General features: G+C 56.5%; 2 protein-coding genes across 2 annotated transcripts; one reads left to right on the forward strand and one right to left on the reverse strand.

Annotated features, from left to right (window-relative positions):
* The first annotated feature begins 1856 nt into the window (after positions 1 to 1856).
* FAM24A (family with sequence similarity 24 member A) lies at positions 1857 to 3036 on the forward strand. Its single transcript, XM_036264614.1, has 2 exons — positions 1857 to 1966; positions 2799 to 3036. The coding sequence occupies exons 1-2, from the start codon at positions 1857 to 1859 to the stop codon at positions 2983 to 2985; spliced, it is 297 nt and encodes a 98-aa protein (XP_036120507.1). The 3' UTR covers positions 2986 to 3036.
* Positions 3037 to 9749: 6713 nt separating this feature from the next.
* CUNH10orf88 (chromosome unknown C10orf88 homolog) lies at positions 9750 to 18263 on the reverse strand. The gene is made up of 6 exons (XM_036265351.1): positions 18085 to 18263; positions 17439 to 17642; positions 16230 to 16302; positions 15144 to 15350; positions 12664 to 13115; positions 9750 to 10776 (listed from the first exon to the last, which is right to left on the reverse strand). Exons 1-6 carry the CDS (start codon positions 18246 to 18248, stop codon positions 10542 to 10544), a joined length of 1335 nt encoding a protein of 444 aa, XP_036121244.1. The 5' UTR covers positions 18249 to 18263; the 3' UTR covers positions 9750 to 10541.
* Positions 18264 to 18944: the final 681 nt, after the last annotated feature.

The following is an 18944-nucleotide window of genomic DNA, read 5'->3' on the forward strand; positions in this document are numbered from 1 at the left end:
GAGGGAAAAGCATCGATGAGGGAACATCAACTGGTCGCCTCCTGCATGCCCCCCACTGGGGATTTGGTTCACAACCTGGGCATGTGCCCTGACTGGGAATCGAACCAGTGACCTCTTGGTGTGTGGGCTGATGCTCAACCACTGAGCCACACTGGCCGGGCCCTTCACCTTCTTTATCCTTCCCCAAACCATCTGGCAACCACCGGTTTGTACTCTCTTAAGTTTGTTCATTTTATTTATTGTTTATAGATTCTACATGTAAGGGAAATCGTATGGTATTTGTCTTTCTCTGTCTGTCTTACTTCACTTGGCATAACAGCGCCTAGGCCCACCCACATTGTTGGAAATGTCAAGGTCTCACTCTTTTTTACGAAGCCTTGTACCCTGCACCCCCTTCGATGTGGCTGGCTCTGCTAGATGGGACGCCACCTCGCTCGCAAGCCATTGGGTGGGGCCAATTAAGTCTTCAGATTCACTCAGTTCACTTTTGTTCATGAACACCTTTGATAAAAAGTGAAAATCTTCCAATGTCAATGAGCATGTACTTAAACCCTAGTAGATAGCTCCACAGTTTCATGATGTAGCTACAACATCGTCTAACCCGTTTTCTCTAGCTGAACTGTTAAGTATATGGGAGTTTTTAGCCTCCCACATTTCTCTCTCTCTTCTCATTAAATGGAAATCTTACACTTGCTTGTGATTAGCAGTCACATTCTGAAAATTAGAGGGAAACGAGACTTGAAAATGTAAAGACGTAGAATTAAGTGATTCAAAATAGTATTTCTGTTCCATGGGGGCTAAGACCTCAGTCCAATGGAATAGAATTCAGAACTCCATGGAGGAGCTCGTGTGCAGAGACTTGATGTCACACAGGCCACGTCACCGGTCGGCGCTGGACAATGGCTGTGCTTCTAAAGTGAGCTCTTCTGTCCTGGGCCTTAGTTCCTCCTCACAGGGATGATTAGATCCCTCTCTCCCAAGGGACAGGTTTGGTTGCTTCTTGGCCTTTTGGCCAAGGTCAAGTGTAGTACCAAAGGACAGGTTTCATAAAATACCCTGTTTTCTAAAGTTTAAAAAACAGTTTATACAGTTGGCCCTTCATCCATAGCTGGATGGTTTTTATGCTGAGTATGCTGAGCAGTCATACTGTGTATTCTTTCCTGGCTCCTGGTTCTCCAGTTCAGAGCATTAGATTAAGCAAATTGCTTGTTCCAAATAAATTGAATTTCCTGGGAAGATTTTGGAGGGAAAATGACAGGAAGGCCTATGGTCTCCTAGACAGAATGAGGGACCCGGGCTCCCAGACTCTCCTTAAACAATGAGATGGCATGACATTGTCATGGGAAAATTAAAAACCCTTTTTCCTTCAAACATCTCACTACACAATGGGTTTGCTTATTCTCAGATTGTACAGCATGACATTTTGGAAGAAGTCATTTTCTTAGTTATGCTTTTAAAATGTTTTCAAATTTGATGAACAGCAAGGGGTCTATCCTGACTCTTACCAGTGAACATATTTCAGGAGGCCCAGGAGTTTGGGAGGAAAACCATTTGCTCATGTGCCGGCCCATGTCGCTGACAGCCTGGGAGAGGGAGAGGCTGTCCCACCCTCTGTCCCGAATCCCTTCTCTGACTTGGGTCCCAGCCCCTTTCCGTCCACGAACAGCCCTTCACCCTGCTGGGCCGGCTGAGGTCCCGGGCCTCCCGGGAGACCCCTCGTGTCTTCCACGCAGGAGGCTCCGTGCTGTGGGCTCCTCCTTCCTCCACTGAAGGAGGCGTGTTGAGGCTGCCGCCTGGCTGTGTGGGGCGGGCGCCGAGTTCACTGCGTGCTGCCCCTCTGCCCAGGTGTGTGTAAGATGTTCGACGTCAGCGTTATGACTGCTGTCGGCGTTGCCTTACTGGTCGCCATACTGATGCTGATGTCCTGCGCCTCCACTCTTCTGTGCAAACTGACCGACCTCTTGAAGTAAGTGACGTGGGGAAGAGTGAAGGGCCCTCACGGGGCACCTGGGGCTGCCTGAGCAGGTCGCTCCTTGCCCAGGGCTCCACCCTGGGTGAGGTCGGGAACAGCAGGTTGAAAAGGCCAAGGCAGGTGAGGACGGGACCTGGGCTGCTTCCCCCCCGGGTCGCGGGTGAGCTCACGCGTGAGTGTTCCCGGCTGGGTGGCTGCATGTCAGCGCTGCCTGCTGTCGCCGGCCTCCCGAGCTGACCCTCCGCGGGCCCTCCGCGTCCCAGGCCCTGCAGACTGCATGGCGGGCTGTGCCCGAGCCTCTGCCTCACGCTCACCCAGAGGACGGGGAGTCGGTCTCCCCTCGCCGGGGCTGGGGAGCTCTCGGGGACAGTGAGGTGGCCTTTGGAGTGTGGGAAGTGAGCTGTGTAAAGATCCGGGGGGACACCTGACAACGGAGTGTAGATCAGACAGGTCAGTCAGTTGGGGCAGAGGACCTTCCACTGCGGGAGACATTCCCTGTGAGGAGGGTGTTCCCCTTCCAGGAAGATGAGCCCGAGACCCGGAAGGTAAGCCCCAGGGCCTGGGGACAGCTGGCCGGGGCGCTTAGCGGGCCTGCAGCGACCAGCGGGCTGACCCACACTTGCGGTCCCTCCCCCTTGTTTGCTGAGCTGGAGTTTCCATTTCTAGGGATCTGAGGAGAGAGGAGATTAGACAGGAACTTGGGACGGGCCGAGCTCCGTATGGGGCTGGTGTCCGGTGTGTGATGGGCTCCAGCACTAAACTTCCCGGGTACCCTGACGTGTAACAAATGGACTGTCTTCGTAACAATGTGTCTGTCTTTTTTCAGAGCTCCAACCTCACCTGTTTGTTTGGTCTTAAAAAATCCATCCATGGTCGCCCGTGACACGATCACCGCATCCACATATGCAACCTCCGGGTGCTACCCCAAGGTCCAGAACTGTGAGGAGTGTGACTTGTGTGCTGACTCTGAAAACCTGCCGCCGTGCTTCTGCGATGTAAACGAGGGTCTGTGACTTGTGGGCACAAAGATCGTGAACACTGTTTCTTAGTAGAATGTTTTATTTTTCAAGGCGAGTTTTATAGTGTTTGCATTATACTACGTACTGTAGAACACTCATGCACTTTTGAATAAATGCAGTGTTGAAAATAACCCTGTGCCTCAGGTGCTGTGTTGTCTGTTGTAAAGGTACTTCCCTGCGTGTATTACCTGCTTTGGGATTAGGCGGCGCGCGTGTAATGCTGCCCTGCAGTGTGAGGACAGCAGAGATGGGACGGGAACACTGGACAGGAAGGGCTATCACTGCGCACGTGCTGGGAGGCTGCCCTGCAGTGTGAGGAGAGCAGAGATGGGGACGGGAACACTGGACAGGAAGGGCTATCACTGTGCACGTGCTGGGAGGCTGCCCTGCAGTGTGAGGACAGCAGAGATGGGGACGGGAAGGACTGGACAGGAAGGGCTATCACTGCGCACGTGCTGGGAGGCTGCCCTGCAGTGTGAGGACAGCAGAGATGGGGACGGGAACACTGGACAGGAAGGGCTATCACTGCGCACGTGCTGGGAGGCTGCCCTGCAGTGTGAGGACAGCAAAGATGGGGACAGGAACACTGGACAGGAAGGGCTATCACTGCGCACAGCTGGAGGCTGCCCTGCAGTGTGAGGACAGCAGAGATGGGGACGGGAAGGACTGGACAGGAAGGGCTATCACTGCGCACGTGCTGGGAGGCTGCCCTGCAGTGTGAGGACAGCAGAGATGGGGACGGGAACACTGGACAGGAAGGGCTATCACTGCGCACGTGCTGGGAGGCTGCCCTGCAGTGTGAGGACAGCAAAGATGGGGACAGGAACACTGGACAGGAAGGGCTATCACTGCGCACATGCTGGGAGGCTGCCCTGCAGTGTGAGGACAGCAGAGATGGGGACGGGAAGGACTGGACAGGAAGGGCTATCACTGCGCACGTGCTGGGAGGCTGCCCTGCAGTGTGAGGACAGCAGAGATGGGGACGGGAACACTGGACAGGAAGGGCTATCACTGCGCACGTGCTGGGGAGGCTGCCCTGCAGTGTGAGGAGAGCAGAGATGGGGACGGGGACGACTGGACAGGAAGGCTATCACTGCGCACGTGCTTGGAGGCTGCCCTGCAGTGTGAGGACAGCAGAGATGGGGACGGGGACGACTGGACAGGAAGGGCTATCACTGCGCACGTGCTTGGAGGCTGCCCTGCAGTGTGAGGACAGCAGAGATGGGACGGGAACACTGGACAGGAAGGGCTATCACTGCGCACGGCCGGGGAGGCTGCCTGCAGTGTGAGGAGAGCAGAGATGGGGACGGGAACACTGGACAGGAAGGGCTATCACTGCGCACATGCTGGGAGGCTGCCCTGCAGTGTGAGGACAGCAGAGATGGGGACGGGAACACTGGACAGGAAGGGCTATCACTGCGCACGTGCTGGGAGGCTGCCCTGCAGTGTGAGGAGAGCAGAGATGGGGACGGGAACACTGGACAGGAAGGGCTATCACTGCGCACATGCTGGGAGGCTGCCCTGCAGTGTGAGGACAGCAGAGATGGGGACGGGAACACTGGACAGGAAGGGCTATCACTGCGCACGTGCTGGGAGGCTGCCCTGCAGTGTGAGGACAGCAGAGATGGGGACGGGAACACTGGACAGGAAGGGCTATCACTGCGCACGTGCTGGGAGGCTGCCCTGCAGTGTGAGGACAGCAGAGATGAGGACGGGAAGGACTGGACAGGAAGGGCTATCACTGCGCACGTGCTGGGAGGCTGCCCTGCAGTGTGAGGACAGCAGAGATGAGGACGGGAAGGACTGGACAGGAAGGGCTATCACTGCGCACGTGCCGGGGAGGCTGCCCTGCAGGGTAAGGACAGCAGAGATGGGGACGGGAACACTGGACAGGAAGGGCTATCACTGCGCACGTGCTGGGAGGCTGCCCTGCAGTGTGAGGAGAGCAGAGATGGGGACGGGACGACTGGACAGGAAGGGCTATCACTGCGCACGTGCTGGGAGGCTGCCCTGCAGTGTGAGGACAGCAGAGATGGGGACGGGAACACTGGACAGGAAGGGCTATCACTGCGCACGTGCCGGGGAGGCTGCCCTGCAGTGTGAGGAGAGCAGAGATGGGGACGGGAACACTGGACAGGAAGGGCTATCACTGCGCACGTGCTGGGAGGCTGCCCTGCAGTGTGAGGACAGCAGAGATGAGGACGGGAACACTGGACAGGAAGGGCTATCACTGCGCACGTGCTGGGAGACTGCGCTGCAGTGTGAGGAGAGCAGAGATGGGGACGGGAAGGACTGGACAGGTAGGGCTATCACTGCGCACGTGCTGGGAGGCTGCCCTGCAGTGTGAGGACAGCAGAGATGGGGACGGGAAGGACTGGACAGGAAGGGCCATCACTGCGCACGTGCTGGGAGGCTGCCCTGCAGTGTGAGGACAGCAGAGATGGGGACGGGAACACTGGACAGGAAGGGCTATCACTGCACACGTGCTGGGGAGGCTGCCCTGCAGTGTGAGGACAGCAGAGATGGGGCGGGAAGGACTGGACAGGAAGGGCCATCACTGCGCACGTGCTGGGAGGCTGCCCTGCAGTGTGAGGACAGCAGAGATGGGGACGGGAACACTGGACAGAAAGGGCTATCACTGCGCACGTGCCGGGAGGCTGTCCTGCTTGTGAGGACAGCAGAGATGGGGACGGGAACACTGGACAGGAAGGGCTATCACTGCGCACGTGCTGGGAGGCTGCCCTGCAGTGTGAGGAGAGCAGAGATGGGGACGGGAACACTGGACAGGAAGGGCTATCACTGCGCACGTGCTGGGAGGCTGCCCTGCAGTGTGAGGAGAGCAGAGATGGGGACGGGAACACTGGACAGGAAGGGCCATCACTGCGCACGTGCTGGGAGGCTGCCCTGCAGTGTGAGGACAGCAGAGATGGGGACGGGAACACTGGACAGGAAGGGCTATCACTGCGCACGTGCTGGGAGGCTGCCCTGCAGTGTGAGGACAGCAGAGATGGGGACGGGAAGGACTGGACAGGAAGGGCTAGCACTGCGCACGTGCTGGGAGGCTGCCCTGCAGTGTGAGGACAGCAGAGATGGGGACGGGAACACTGGACAGGAAGGGCTATCACTGCGCACGTGCTGGGAGGCTGCCCTGCAGTGTGAGGACAGCAGAGATGGGGACGGGAACACTGGACAGGAAGGGCCATCACTGCGCACGTGCTGGGGAGACTGCCCTGCAGTGTGAGGACAGCAGAGATGGGGACGGGAAGGACTGGACAGGAAGGGCTATCACTGCGCACGTGCTGGGAGGCTGCCCTGCAGTGTGAGGAGAGCAGAGATGGGGACGGGAACACTGGACAGGAAGGGCTATCACTGCGCACGTGCCTGGGAGGCTGCCTTGCATTGTGAGGACAGCAGAGATGGGGACGGGAACACTGGACAGGAAGGGCTATCACTGCGCACGTGCTGGGAGGCTGCCCTGCAGTGTGAGGACAGCAGAGATGGGGACGGGAACACTGGACAGGAAGGGCCATCACTGCGCACGTGCTGGGGAGACTGCCCTGCAGTGTGAGGACAGCAGAGATGGGGACGGGAAGGACTGGACAGGAAGGGCCATCACTGCGCACGTGCTGGGAGGCTGCCCTGCAGTGTGAGGACAGCAGAGATGGGGACGGGACGACTGGACAGGAAGGGCTATCACTGCGCACGTGCTGGGAGGCTGCCCTGCAGTGTGAGGACAGCAGAGATGGGACGGGAACACTGGACAGGAAGGGCTATCACTGCGCACGTGCTGGGAGGCTGCCCTGCAGTGTGAGGACAGCAGAGATGGGGACGGGAACACTGGACAGGAAGGGCCATCACTGCGCACGTGCTGGGGAGACTGCCCTGCAGTGTGAGGACAGCAGAGATGGGGACGGGAAGGACTGGACAGGAAGGGCTATCACTGCGCACGTGCTGGGAGGCTGCCCTGCAGTGTGAGGACAGCAGAGATGGGGACGGGAACACTGGACAGGAAGGGCCATCACTGCGCACGTGCTGGGAGGCTGCCCTGCAGTGTGAGGACAGCAGAGATGGGGACGGGAAGGACTGGACAGGAAGGGCTATCACTGCGCACGTGCTGGGAGGCTGCCCTGCAGTGTGAGGACAGCAGAGATGGGACGGGAAGGACTGGACAGGAAGGGCTATCACTGCGCACGTGCTGGGAGGCTGCCCTGCAGTGTGAGGACAGCAGAGATGGGGACGGGACGACTGGACAGGAAGGGCTATCACTGCGCACGTGCTGGGAGGCTGCCCTGCAGTGTGAGGACAGCAGAGATGGGGACGGGAACACTGGACAGGAAGGACCATCACTGCGCACGTGCTGGGGAGACTGCCCTGCAGTGTGAGGACAGCAGAGAAGGGATGGGAACACTGGACAGGAAAGGCTATCACTGCGCACGTTCTGGGGAGACTGCCCTGCAGTGTGAGGACAGCAGAGATGGGGACGGGAAGGACTGGACAGGAAGGGCTATCACTGCGCACGTGCTGGGAGACTGCCCTGCAGTGTGAGGACAGCAGAGATGGGATGGGAACACTGGACAGGAAGGGCTATCACTGCGCACGTGCTGGGAGGCTGCCCTGCAGTGTGAGGAGAGCAGAGATGGGGCGGGAAGGACTGGACAGGAAGGGCTATCACTGCGCATGTCCTTGGGAGGAAAACAGCATCTGTTGACTCCGTGCAGCCTCGTAAGGAAATGCGATGTCCCCAAATGAGACAAAGTGCCCCTGGTGGCGAATCGTCTGGATCTTACTACAGGGAGTCCTCCCTGAGACGACGAGAACGACGCCTTCCACTGGGGTGTCACAGACTCGGAACCAGCGGCCAAGCCGTGGCATGTGCCAACTTCTGGGGGTGCGCTGTCCGTCCAGACGTGTCCCCCAGAGCCTGGAGCCCCAGGTCGGCCTGAGGGAAAGGCCCCGGAGGGAGGTCCTTTCCCAGGGCAACGCTGGACTCCTGGCAGGTGCAGGCCCGTGGAAGGCCCTCGCTTGCAGGGGTCTGGGGAAGGCGAGGATCCCGGGAGAACGGGCTGGGGAGACAGGGGGAGCCGGGCTAAGGGGCTCACGGACTTACTCCCGTGGCCTGGAACGCGGCTGCTCTGTCACCGAGATGCGGCTGCAGGTGTCGTGCTGTGTGCCACCACCTGACCCAGGTGTTAGTCTCAGGGTGGGTGCTTGTGCGTGTGGGTGAGCGTCCAGAATTTCCTGCTGAGGAGACACCAGCCCCCGCAACTGAGGGGACGGAGTCCAGCACCCCGACCCTCAGCACGGCTGTGGGCCAGCCGCCACACCAGGGTCCAGGCTCCGTCCCTCCAATACGGAAGAGTCTGTGAGGACTTCCAGTGAGGTCTTGTTCAGGATATAAAACAAAAGACAAAGAGCCAGTCTCTTCCTAAATGACCTGCTGCCTTGCTGTCGCGGGGCCTTCAATGACACTCAGCTCCTCGTGCAAGGACAGTCACTGCCAGAGCCACAGGCAGTGACCCCGACAGCCGTGACCACCATCTCCCCGCCTCCCCCTTGTCCCTCTGAGGGAAGGCCCAGCGGTGAGCACCACAACCCTTTCGGGTGTGAACTGGTGAAGCCAGCCTTAGCCCGGAAACCCCGGAGCCCTCCACGCGTGGACCCGAACAGCATGTGCCCAGGACCCGACTCTGCCTGCACCCGGCCACGCCTTCCTGTGGGCCCTGCAAGGCCTGCCCTGCACCCTCCAGGACGCAGGAGATAACTCGAGCTCACTGTCACTCGTGACCCCGGTGAAGTGTGGCTCACTGTCCAGTGCCCGGAGCTCGGCCCTGCACCCTCCAGGACCCAGAGAGAAACTCGAGCTCACTGTCACTCGTGGCCCTGGTGAAGTGTGGCTCGCGGTCTCTCGTGACCCCGGTGAAGTGTGGCTCACTGTCCAGTGCCCGGAGCTCGGCCCTGCACCCTCCAGGACCCAGAGAGAAACTCGAGCTCACTGTCTCTCGTGGCCCCGGTGAAGTGTGGCTCACTGTCCAGTGCCCGGAGCTCTGCCCTGCACCCTCCAGGACCCAGAGAGAAACTCGAGCTCACTGTCTCTCGTGGCCCCTGTGAAGTGTGGCTCACTGTCCAGTGCCCGGAGCTCTGCCCTGCACCCTCCAGGACCCAGAGAGAAACTTGAGCTCACTGTCTCTCGTGGCCCCGGTGAAGTATGGCTCACTGTCCAGTGCCCGGAGCTCAGCCCTGCACCCTCCAGGACACGGGAGATAACTCGAGCTCACTGTCTCTCGTGGCCCCTGTGAAGTGTGGCTCACTGTCCAGTGCCCGGAGTTCGGCCCAGCAGTCACAAGGTGCACCAACTGGGAGCACGGACCCGAGTCACACAGCCTCTGCTCCCAGTGTTTCCTCTGCACACCTGCAGGAGGTCCATCATCACTGTCTCTGCCGCCTGCGTCACTGGTGGGCACGTCCCCTGCTCTGCAGACACCAGGGGCCGGAAGACCGCACTGCCGGTCATGGAAGCCGCGCAGGTTTCTCGTGAATGACAAAGAAAACGCTCTCTTGTAACTGTACACGTTGTGAATGTCCCATTAATGAGAAAAGACTAGAGAAAGTGATATGCAAGTGACCTGGTGACTGGCTGCAGTGTGCTCCACCCTGTCACCTGTGTAGTACCAGGAGACTGAACCAAGTACACAAACCAGCAAAGTCACTGAAAACAAAGCATTGCTATTTAAGACATGTTGTTTCCAAAGTGGACATATTTGCTTTCCATTTGCAGATGCATCACCCATCAGCACACATCCGATAGTGATAATGTCTGCACACTGAGTCCGCCAGTGAACCCCCACCGTCAGGTCACGCGCCTCCCTCCTTCCACGCAGAGCCCCAGCACGTCGCACGGCAACACCCCGCAGGCTCCGCAGAGAGGAGCCGTCTCCACCCACAGCGGGAGTTCGCCCTCCTGTCTGGGCTGAGCTACAACAGGTAACTTCTCTGGCTTTCCGTCCGGCCCGAGAGCTACAGGACAGCCCCACAAGAAGACAGTGCTGACGGCTGCTTCCCGTCCTGCCACAGGCCTGGAACCAACAGCCCAGACTGCAGGGGCCGGCGCATGCGCCTCACCCGCCCCGAGCAACGTGAGTGTGGAAATCACCGATCGGACTTAAAGGTTCCAAGTCTTCAGTATCCAATTTCAAAGAAAAAAAAATCAAATACTTTGAGCATCATTTTTCAAACTTCTAATACTGTGAAATAGTCATTTATAAATAAAAAACTTCTATCAAACACCATTATAAATCCCTAAAGATTTTAAACCCCGACACAACACAGACGGGCACGTACATTTCTGTCCTGTGAACACGGTGCAAACGAGGTAACTCGGACCCATCACGCTCACTCTCACCCACAGCACCGGGTCTGCAGTCACAAGCGCAGGCACAGTGGACGCTGAGGTCACGTTCCCGCAGGGACACTGAGCACCGGTTCGAGCTGCGGGTCTCAGCTTTGTCGTCAACACGTAAGAAACACCTGTGGGCACCTTGCCTGCGGAGCACTTATCGCTCCCCATTTGAAAGAGTCTCTCCAGAGTCGTAATGTCTGAGAGGCAGCCCATGGGGTGGCGAGCTGGGGCTTTGCAGCAAGTCCATCAACAGAGCAATCTTGTTATCAAAGTGCTCCTGGAGTCTATATATTCGCTGGTCAATGTAGTCTGCGAGCTTCTTCTCCAGCCGTTCCATGTTCTTAGAGAGAATCTTTTCCAAGTAGGAGCACACAGGCTGTTCTCCCATCCTAAAGGTAATTTAAAAATAATACTGTGACGATTGTTTCTAATATTGCAGCAAACCACCCAAACGTCACAACAAGCAGCCAACACACAGCTCTGGGCGTCACGAGTAAGCGCACCGTCCACCTGGATGACTCCGTACGAGACCCGAGCTCAGCGCAGAGCTCACTGTTGCCTGCTGGACACCCCACAGCTCCAGGCCATGTGTTCAAGAACTGTCCTCGCCGTTGAACTGCTGTGGCCCCTTTGTCAAGAATCAGTTGAGCACAATTGTGTGGGGCTATCTCTGGGCCCTCCAAGGTGTCCACTGATCTTGTATCTACCCCTCTGGCGACTCCACGGGCCTGAACACCCCCGCTAGGGAAGGCTTGACACCGGAAGACTGATTCCTCCCCCTTCATCATCTGCCCAAGTTGCTTTAGCTTCTACCTCTTTTGCCTTTTCCTATAACTTAAAAATAATCTTGTCTTTGTCTACAAAATAAACACAGGGATTTTAAAGTGCATTACGTTAACTAAGCCTCTATATTAATGGGGAGAACTGACAACTTTACTACATTAGGAATGGAATTTGCAATTAAATAGTTTCCAAGAAAGAAACATCTAGGTCTGCTGGTTTCACTGAAGAGATATCACCAATTTCACACAATCTCTTCTGAAACACAGAACTCACCTTGTGGGCCAGCATTACCCTGATACAAAGACAGTATAAAGAGAAATACAGACCAATATCTCTCTTGAGTTAGACTCAAGAATACTCAACAAAATGCCAGCAAATCAAATCCAGCAATGTGTAAACAATGATACGCAGGACCAAGAGGGATTTATCTTGGATGTGCAAGGCTGGTTCAGTTGATCAAAATTAATGAAATTTCCCACATCAGCAGACTGCACGAGAAGATTCACGATCACAGAAACTGACACACAGACCACATCTGCCGAGGTGCGGCCCCATCTGTGACCAAGACACCAGGCGGCTGACGGTGAGGGTCCCGCCTCCGGTGCGGGCAGTGTGCTCCTTCGGACGCGGGCTGGGGCGCTGGCCGCGGGGGGCGCAGGGTTGTGTTTTGGAAGGGGGATCTGGAGGAGTGGGGACTCCCTCTCAGCTGACCCAGAGCAGTTCTCAATCTGTCCAGTGTTTCTTTTGTTTTGCCTTTTTGTTTCTTGGGGCTTTAGTTTTGCCATATCACATACCGGCTGTGAACAGTGATGTAGACTATCAACAATTACAGACAGGGGTTACCTTTCTATTTCTTACTGAACAAGAGCCACATTTCAATAAATAACGCTGCCGACCCCAATGCTACTGAAGACCGTGAGAAAATTTCAACCGACACAACCACCTCCCTGTATATGGGGGAAACTGAGCCGGAGAGTAAACTTGAGGCAGAGGCGTTCACAGGACAGGCTGGAGCGCGGACTCCTGTCAGTGCTGTACTGTGACCGTCACAGCTGTGCAAGGACAGGAACGTGTACACACTCAGCCGTCCCTCAGTCACACCAGCACTGCCAAAAAATCGGAATTATGAGGTCAGGGATAGGAGCCTGCAACTGTAAGGAACTATAAGCTTAAAATGTTTTCATGTCTCCAAGTTAGCTTAGGTCACACACGATGCACAAAAAATAAGGTTCCGGTGGCTCATTTGGGACAGAGGCAAGCAGGTATTGACTACGGTTCCCACAGCGCCCTCGACCCCTGCAGAGCACTCCACTCCAACCCGCACTGACGCTGACCCCTCGCGACCCGGAGAGTGCGCGGACCCCAGTTCGGCAGTCCCCGGAAACCTCCGTTCTACCCGAGAAGTCTGCTTCCTGTCGGGGTGTCTGCTAAAATGCAAGAGCTGCTACAACGACCGCTGGGGACAGTTCCCCCAGGAGTTACTCAGTACTTACGCAGCATCCACGAGGCCGTCCCGGGGCTTGGGGCCGGGTCCCGGCCACTCGCGGTGGGGCTCCACACGGAGACGGCTCGCCTGGCCACACAGGCTCTGGAGAAGAGACAGCACGTCCGCCTGCGGGGGACCGGAGCGGCCGCCAGCTCGCTCGGGGACCAAGGCAGACACCGCGTGCTCACGGGCGCTCGGAGGAAGAGCCCGCTCCTGTGGCAGAGGTTCCCACTGCCCGAGGGCTGTCCTGAGTGCCTCCCCGGGGGGCCGTGACCGCCCATCAGTGCCAGCTGCCAGGCCTTCCTCCAGCCTTCCCGCGGGCAACGCAGCTCTGCAGGGGGAAGGGCTGGGGGACAACCCGTCCATGGCCCCTAGGGGCGAAGACGACTGCAGACCCGCCATCCGCTGCGCAGCATTTCCCAACACCGACTGCAGCTGCTCTCCGATGGGGACGCCGTTCTAAGCAAGGGAAGTGCAGAAACGTCCCCGTTAATGTCAATGATGACGCTCATTTCTGCAGTAACTCAGAACCGCGCAATGTGCATTCCTCCAGTTGATCCTCAAACACCCCTATGAAGTGAGCTACGTCGACTACGCAGCATGAAGTCAAGGAGACCGAGGTTGCAGGTAACGTGGCTGACAATCGATGTTCTCTCTCATCCATATTTCTCTCTCTCCCACTCCCTTCCTCTAACATCAACGAAGAAAAAAAAGAAAAAAAAAGGTAACTTGACCGAGGTCACACAATGAATTAGTGGAAGAAACAGGACATGAATCCAGCCACCTAACGAGTCAGGGATCTTAATCACTTGATTGTAATATTTCCTTTAGAAAAAATTAAAATAAGTACTAGCACTCGTAGGAAAACTGCATTGGCACATTGTAACATTTCCACTACACAGGCCTCCTTGATTTATGCTAATAAAATGTAGCACTCTCAGTTGAGTCACAGTTTTAGGTTATTTTCCCAGAATTAAATATTCTCTGTCAACCTTTGTATTCAGTAAGCCAAGGATATTTTTCTTGTTTTGGTTACTCCTCACCTAAGGATATTTTTCCATTAGTTTCCAGACAGATGGAAAGAGGAGGGGAAGAGGGAGTTGGAGAGGGAGAGGAAGAGACAGAGAAAGACACCTTGATCGGCTGCCTCCCGCAGGACCCTGAATGGGGCCAGGGATCGAACCTGCAACCCAGGTACATCCCGGGCGCAGAGCCGCACCGGCCAGGGCAAGCCAAGGCTGTCCTTAGCAGCTGCTTTTTCATGGACAATATAACGGTCAGTTACACACTTACAGTGTGATGTTCTGTGGGTCAATCGGTGACATTCTCAACGACTAAACATTTTCAATGACTACAGTGAGCTACCCTTGGGCTATGTCTGCTTTAATAATTTGTAGAATAATAGATTAAGTTTGTGGTCTCAGCTCAGTGGCACAGAGGACCAGTCAGGAACCTCCGGGGCACCCAGGTGAGAGACTGGCACGAGAAACAGAGGCAGCGGCCTTGTTCTTGTCGAAACTGCTTCCTGTGGTTTCCGCGGTCGTCAGCTCTCCTGTTCTCCTGCCTCTGCCCTTCTCCAAAGATGTCTGCACTATGTTCGTGTTGGTACATTTCTCAAAGTTACATGAGGCTGTTTTTGTATTATGTCTTTTAAAATATTTCTTTTGGAGAGACAGGAAGGGAGAGGGAGGGAGAGATAGAAATATCGATGAGAGAGGACATGGATTGGCCGCCTCCTGCATGCCCCACACTGGGCATCGGGCCAGCCACCTGGGCATGTGCCCTAACTAGAAAACGAACCAGTGACTGCTTGGTGCACAGGACAACGCCCACCCACTGTGCCTCACAGACAGACACAGACTTGAATTTCTTTCAAATGCAGGTCAAAAACCCATAGACTTAGAAAATCATTTGCAAATCGCTCTCGGATCCTGCCCCAACCGACTCTAACCTTGCCCTGTCCGTTCCTTGCTCCAGAGAAATGACCTTCTACCCATTTCCTAGCTCCACCCTGTTCCTCCAGCTCTGGAGACCGTGGAATTGCTTCCCTCCAAAGGAACCTGCCTAACCAGCCTTCTTCTCTAAGGAACTCGACACAGCGCTACTTCGTGAGTAAGCCTTTTCCCGCCTTCCCACCATCCCACACGGTGTCCTAACTGCCCAAATGACCCGAAAAGGACCCTGAGGACAGGATACAGAGATTGACCCTTGAACCTTGTACAGTGACCAATGCAGTCCTGAGAAGTTGCTTAATCCACCCACTAGCTAAATGAATGAGTGAATCCATGGAACATGGTGAAATCTGTAACAAAAGTATATATTTTCAAGAGAGTAGATGTACAAAATGCTATTTCTACACGAGTAACTACAGACTACTCAAATCAGTAATAAAAGTTCAAAGGAAAATTTAAATCACCGCATGTCCTTATAAAAAGCCATCATTTAAAACCGGTTCTTGGTGCCTGGAAAGACATCCCTTCTACGCACCTGCTGCTGGAATCTAACCATTCTCATCAGTTGCTGAGCTCCAGGTGACAACGGTGACCCCATGGACTCCACCATGGTCTGGACCCTCTCCAGGTCCACCCTGGACCCCAGAGCAGGGGAGCTCGCTGAGGAATTTGCTGAAACGGGCTGTACGTGCACCACGACGTGACTGACGAACACACACTGCTTTTCACCGAAGGACAGCAACTAGTGCGACACAGAAGTTCAGGAACATAAGTAATTATTTTAAGACAATCATCATCTAGGGTTACTTCTTGTTATTACCTGAGTAACAGTGAAGCAGGCAAGAATCTAAACCTTAAGTTTCTCTAGAACAGTTATAGTCTGAAAAACACTCCAAATAACTATTTAAATAATAAAGCCCTTTCCAAACTAAGAGATCACATGTGAAACAACATTGTATACTTAGGTAAGGAATTAAAGACGAACCATACCAATCACAGCTCATTACACTGCACTTGCTGTAACACTATTTACTATAAAGCAAGGCCGTCCAGAGCCCTTGCAGCCATCGCTGAAATACTGAATCTTAAAGTCAGTATTGTAGAAGTCAGAACTGTAAAGGAATGTGAAGCTGATCGACTGTTGCTCAGTAGTTTACAGGTAAGAAAGACGCGTGCAGGGACTTCTAACTTCTCAGAGGCCACCAATCAGCGGAGGTGAGCCCTGACCAGTTCCTCGGGTTCCCACGGCAGTGGTCTGTGCAGGGCTCTATGCTGCCTCCCTGTGTCCCGGCTGTTACCCGGAAGCCGCTTCACGCCTGGTTCAGGACCACAGACTAGCTCAGTGAAGGGAACGGGATTTAGGGCCAGACAGACGGGAGTTCAGCGAGGATCTGCTCCTCCGTCCGTGTGTGTGCTTGTGTGTGTGTATCATCTGTGTGATGCAGGGCAAACGCCAAACTGGAGTCCGGAGCCAATGATTTCTCATGGCTGTCATGGAGGTGAGCAGTGTTAAAACCTCCAGGGACTAAGGTGAGTAACGCCATTCCCAACCCAACGTAAGACCAACATGCACAGTGCAAACACTGCAGTTTTCAACTTAGTGAGCATTTTAATGACGTACCTTTACTTTACAAGCATGTGCGGAGGACTCCAATTTCAGATATTTTTTGTACAAGATAATGTTTTCATGTTCTCTAAAAACAAAAATAAAAATTGAGTTATTTTTTTCCTTTCACACATTATCATTTTTACTTAAATATTTATTTTTTTGTTAATTTTCACCTAAGGGTATTTTTCTATTGATTTGTTTTTAGACAGACTGTGGGGGTGGGGGGGGGAGTGGGGAAACATCAATGATGAGTTGGCCCCCTCACAACCTGAGAAACTTTGGTCCACGGGTGACGCTCTAACTGCCAAGCCAAACCAACCAGGCCACATGATCACTTTTAATAATCACATTTAAAAATAAGGGTTTTTTTGCCTGCCCAGTGTCACTGGGTGGTTGAGCTTAGACCCATGCACCAAGAGGTCGCTGGTTCAATTCCCTGTCAGGGCACATGCCCAGGTTGTGGGCCAAATCCCCAGTGGGGAGCGTGCAGGAGGCGGCCAATCTATGTTCTCTCTCATCGATTTTCTATCTCTCCTTCACTCCCTTCCTCTGTTTCTATAAATCAATTTTTAAAAATTAAAATAAAATTTTCAGGACAACACTTTTCCTGGATTCAGTTTCTCGGGTGAAGCATGAAGGGTTGTGGCTCCCACTGAATGGCCCTGGGCAGAGGGACTCCATCTGCCACTTACTAGCTGTATGATAGAATTACCTTTGATAAGAACTGTAGAATTATGTAGCAACAACACATTTGAAAACTTGGTAAACATATATACTGTATCTACCATGTCCAACATGCATGGCATATAAAACGATTTATATTTTGGGTTCTATAAAAGAAAGAGTAAAAGTCTGAAAATATCAACAAGTAGTAATACCGGGGTAAATATGCAGGCACAGCGCTGGGCTTGGGCACTGTTCGTACAGGGCTTCCCACCAAAAGAGAAGATCAACGGTCCACACTGATGGACAAATTACCTTTTGGAAAACTGAGCCCCTGAGGTACAGAACAGGAGGAATCTGCGCCCCTGCCGAGCTGTGACCTTCCACCCAACGATCCCCCAGCTCTCAATACCCGGGGTCCTGAAAACAACGGGCCGGTCCCGGGGGTCCCTGAAGGTCTGACTCTGTGCCCGCGGTACGTTGAAGTCGCCCGGAACGGGGCGCCGCAGTCCGACCCCCGAGAGGAGCCCGACGGCGAGCGGCCGCGCGGGCACAGACCTGCGGTCCAGGACGGTGCCGACGCTGCTGCCCCTGCCGGTGCCGCAGTACTCGGCGCCCACGTACACCTCCATGTTCCGGGCGGAGCTCAGGACGCCCACCGCCCCGACCTGCGCGCCGCCGTCGGGGTCGCAGGCCAGGTGCAGGCAGCAGGGCTCCTCGCCGCGGCTCCCCGGGCTCCGCTTCAGCACCGCCAGATCCTGGCTGGGAGGACAGGGCGGCGTCACGGCGGGCTCCGCGCACCTGGCGCCAGGCGCGTCCGCCCGGGTCCCGCGCGCCCGCCGCCCTCGCTGCGGGCCCCGCGCCGCCCTCGTCCGTCCGCACACGGCCGGGCCCCGCGGCTCGCCCTGCGCGCCTGCTGGCCGCCGCCGCCGAGCCCCGGAGCCCCTTCCACCCCCGCGCGCTCGGGGCCGCTCTGCGCTCGGGGCCGCGGGCCGCGCCCAGGCCGGGCGGGCGGTGTCTGCGCCGCTCTGGCCGCGGAGGGCAGCTCGCCGGCTGCAGGCGGAGCCGGGGGCGCGGGCCGCTCGGACCGCCCGGCGGCTACGGCGGGGATGGGGGTCGGGGTGCCCCGCCCGCCCCCGAGCCCTCAGCACCCCAGGAGCGCGGCCGCGGGGAGCAGCGACCCGCCCCCGCCGGCCCAGCGCACCCCGGGGCCGGCGGCGCCAGCAGCTCGTCCCAGTCCAGGTCCCGGCCGCCCAGTCCCGCTGCGGAGACCCGGAGGCGCTGGTCCAGGGCCCCGCCTGCCGCATCCCAGGAAGAGGCCAGCGTCGGGCGGCGGGCCAACCGCTCGTCCTCCGTCCGGGTCTCCATTCGGCCACCCGCAGGCCAGACCAGCCCCGGAACCTGTGTTCGGGAGCCTGGGTTTCCGCCAGGCGAAGAGGAGGTGATGAAGCCAAGCAACTTCCGGCTCCTTCGGCTTCTCCCAGCTGCGGGGAGACCAAGTACCGTAGCAACGCATGCGCGTGCGGCGGGATTCAGGTACCAGTTCAGAAGTGCCGGGAGGTCTCAGGGGCGGAGCTTCCAGGGCGGAGCATGCGCTCTGAGAACACCTCCCCCACCGCAGGCGCTGTGCGCAGGCGTGGGCGGTCCCAGGGCCACCAGGTGGGTCCTTCGAAGTTTCTAGGGAAAAGAGGCAGGTGGTGGACGACGTTTGACGGGAGGCCCGCGAGGGTCGGTGCCTTGAGACTCCGTGGAAATGCAGGTGTGGTGTCGTCGCTCGCACGACGGGAAGGACGTGCCCCAGATCCTCCGACGTGAACGGCGAGTCCTTCCCGCCCCTGCAGCGGCGCGCGGTGGGCTGGGGACCTGCGGGGAGTCGCTTTGTTCTCCCCTCCCCCTCCCTCTTCTTGGATCTCAAAGCGACGGCCTGGTGGAGGCCTGGACCGAGTCGCGGCGGCCCCTTGCGGGGCGGGGTGTGGGAGGGAGCTAGGTTGCCGGGCTACGGGCAGGGGCGCAGGTGAGGGGTACCTGGTGCCCCCAGGGGGTGTCAAAGGAACCACCCTCGGG

This window comes from Molossus molossus, unplaced genomic scaffold, assembly GCF_014108415.1.
Source record: "Molossus molossus isolate mMolMol1 unplaced genomic scaffold, mMolMol1.p scaffold_m16_p_17, whole genome shotgun sequence".
In the NCBI taxonomy this organism is placed as follows: domain Eukaryota; kingdom Metazoa; phylum Chordata; class Mammalia; order Chiroptera; family Molossidae; genus Molossus; species Molossus molossus.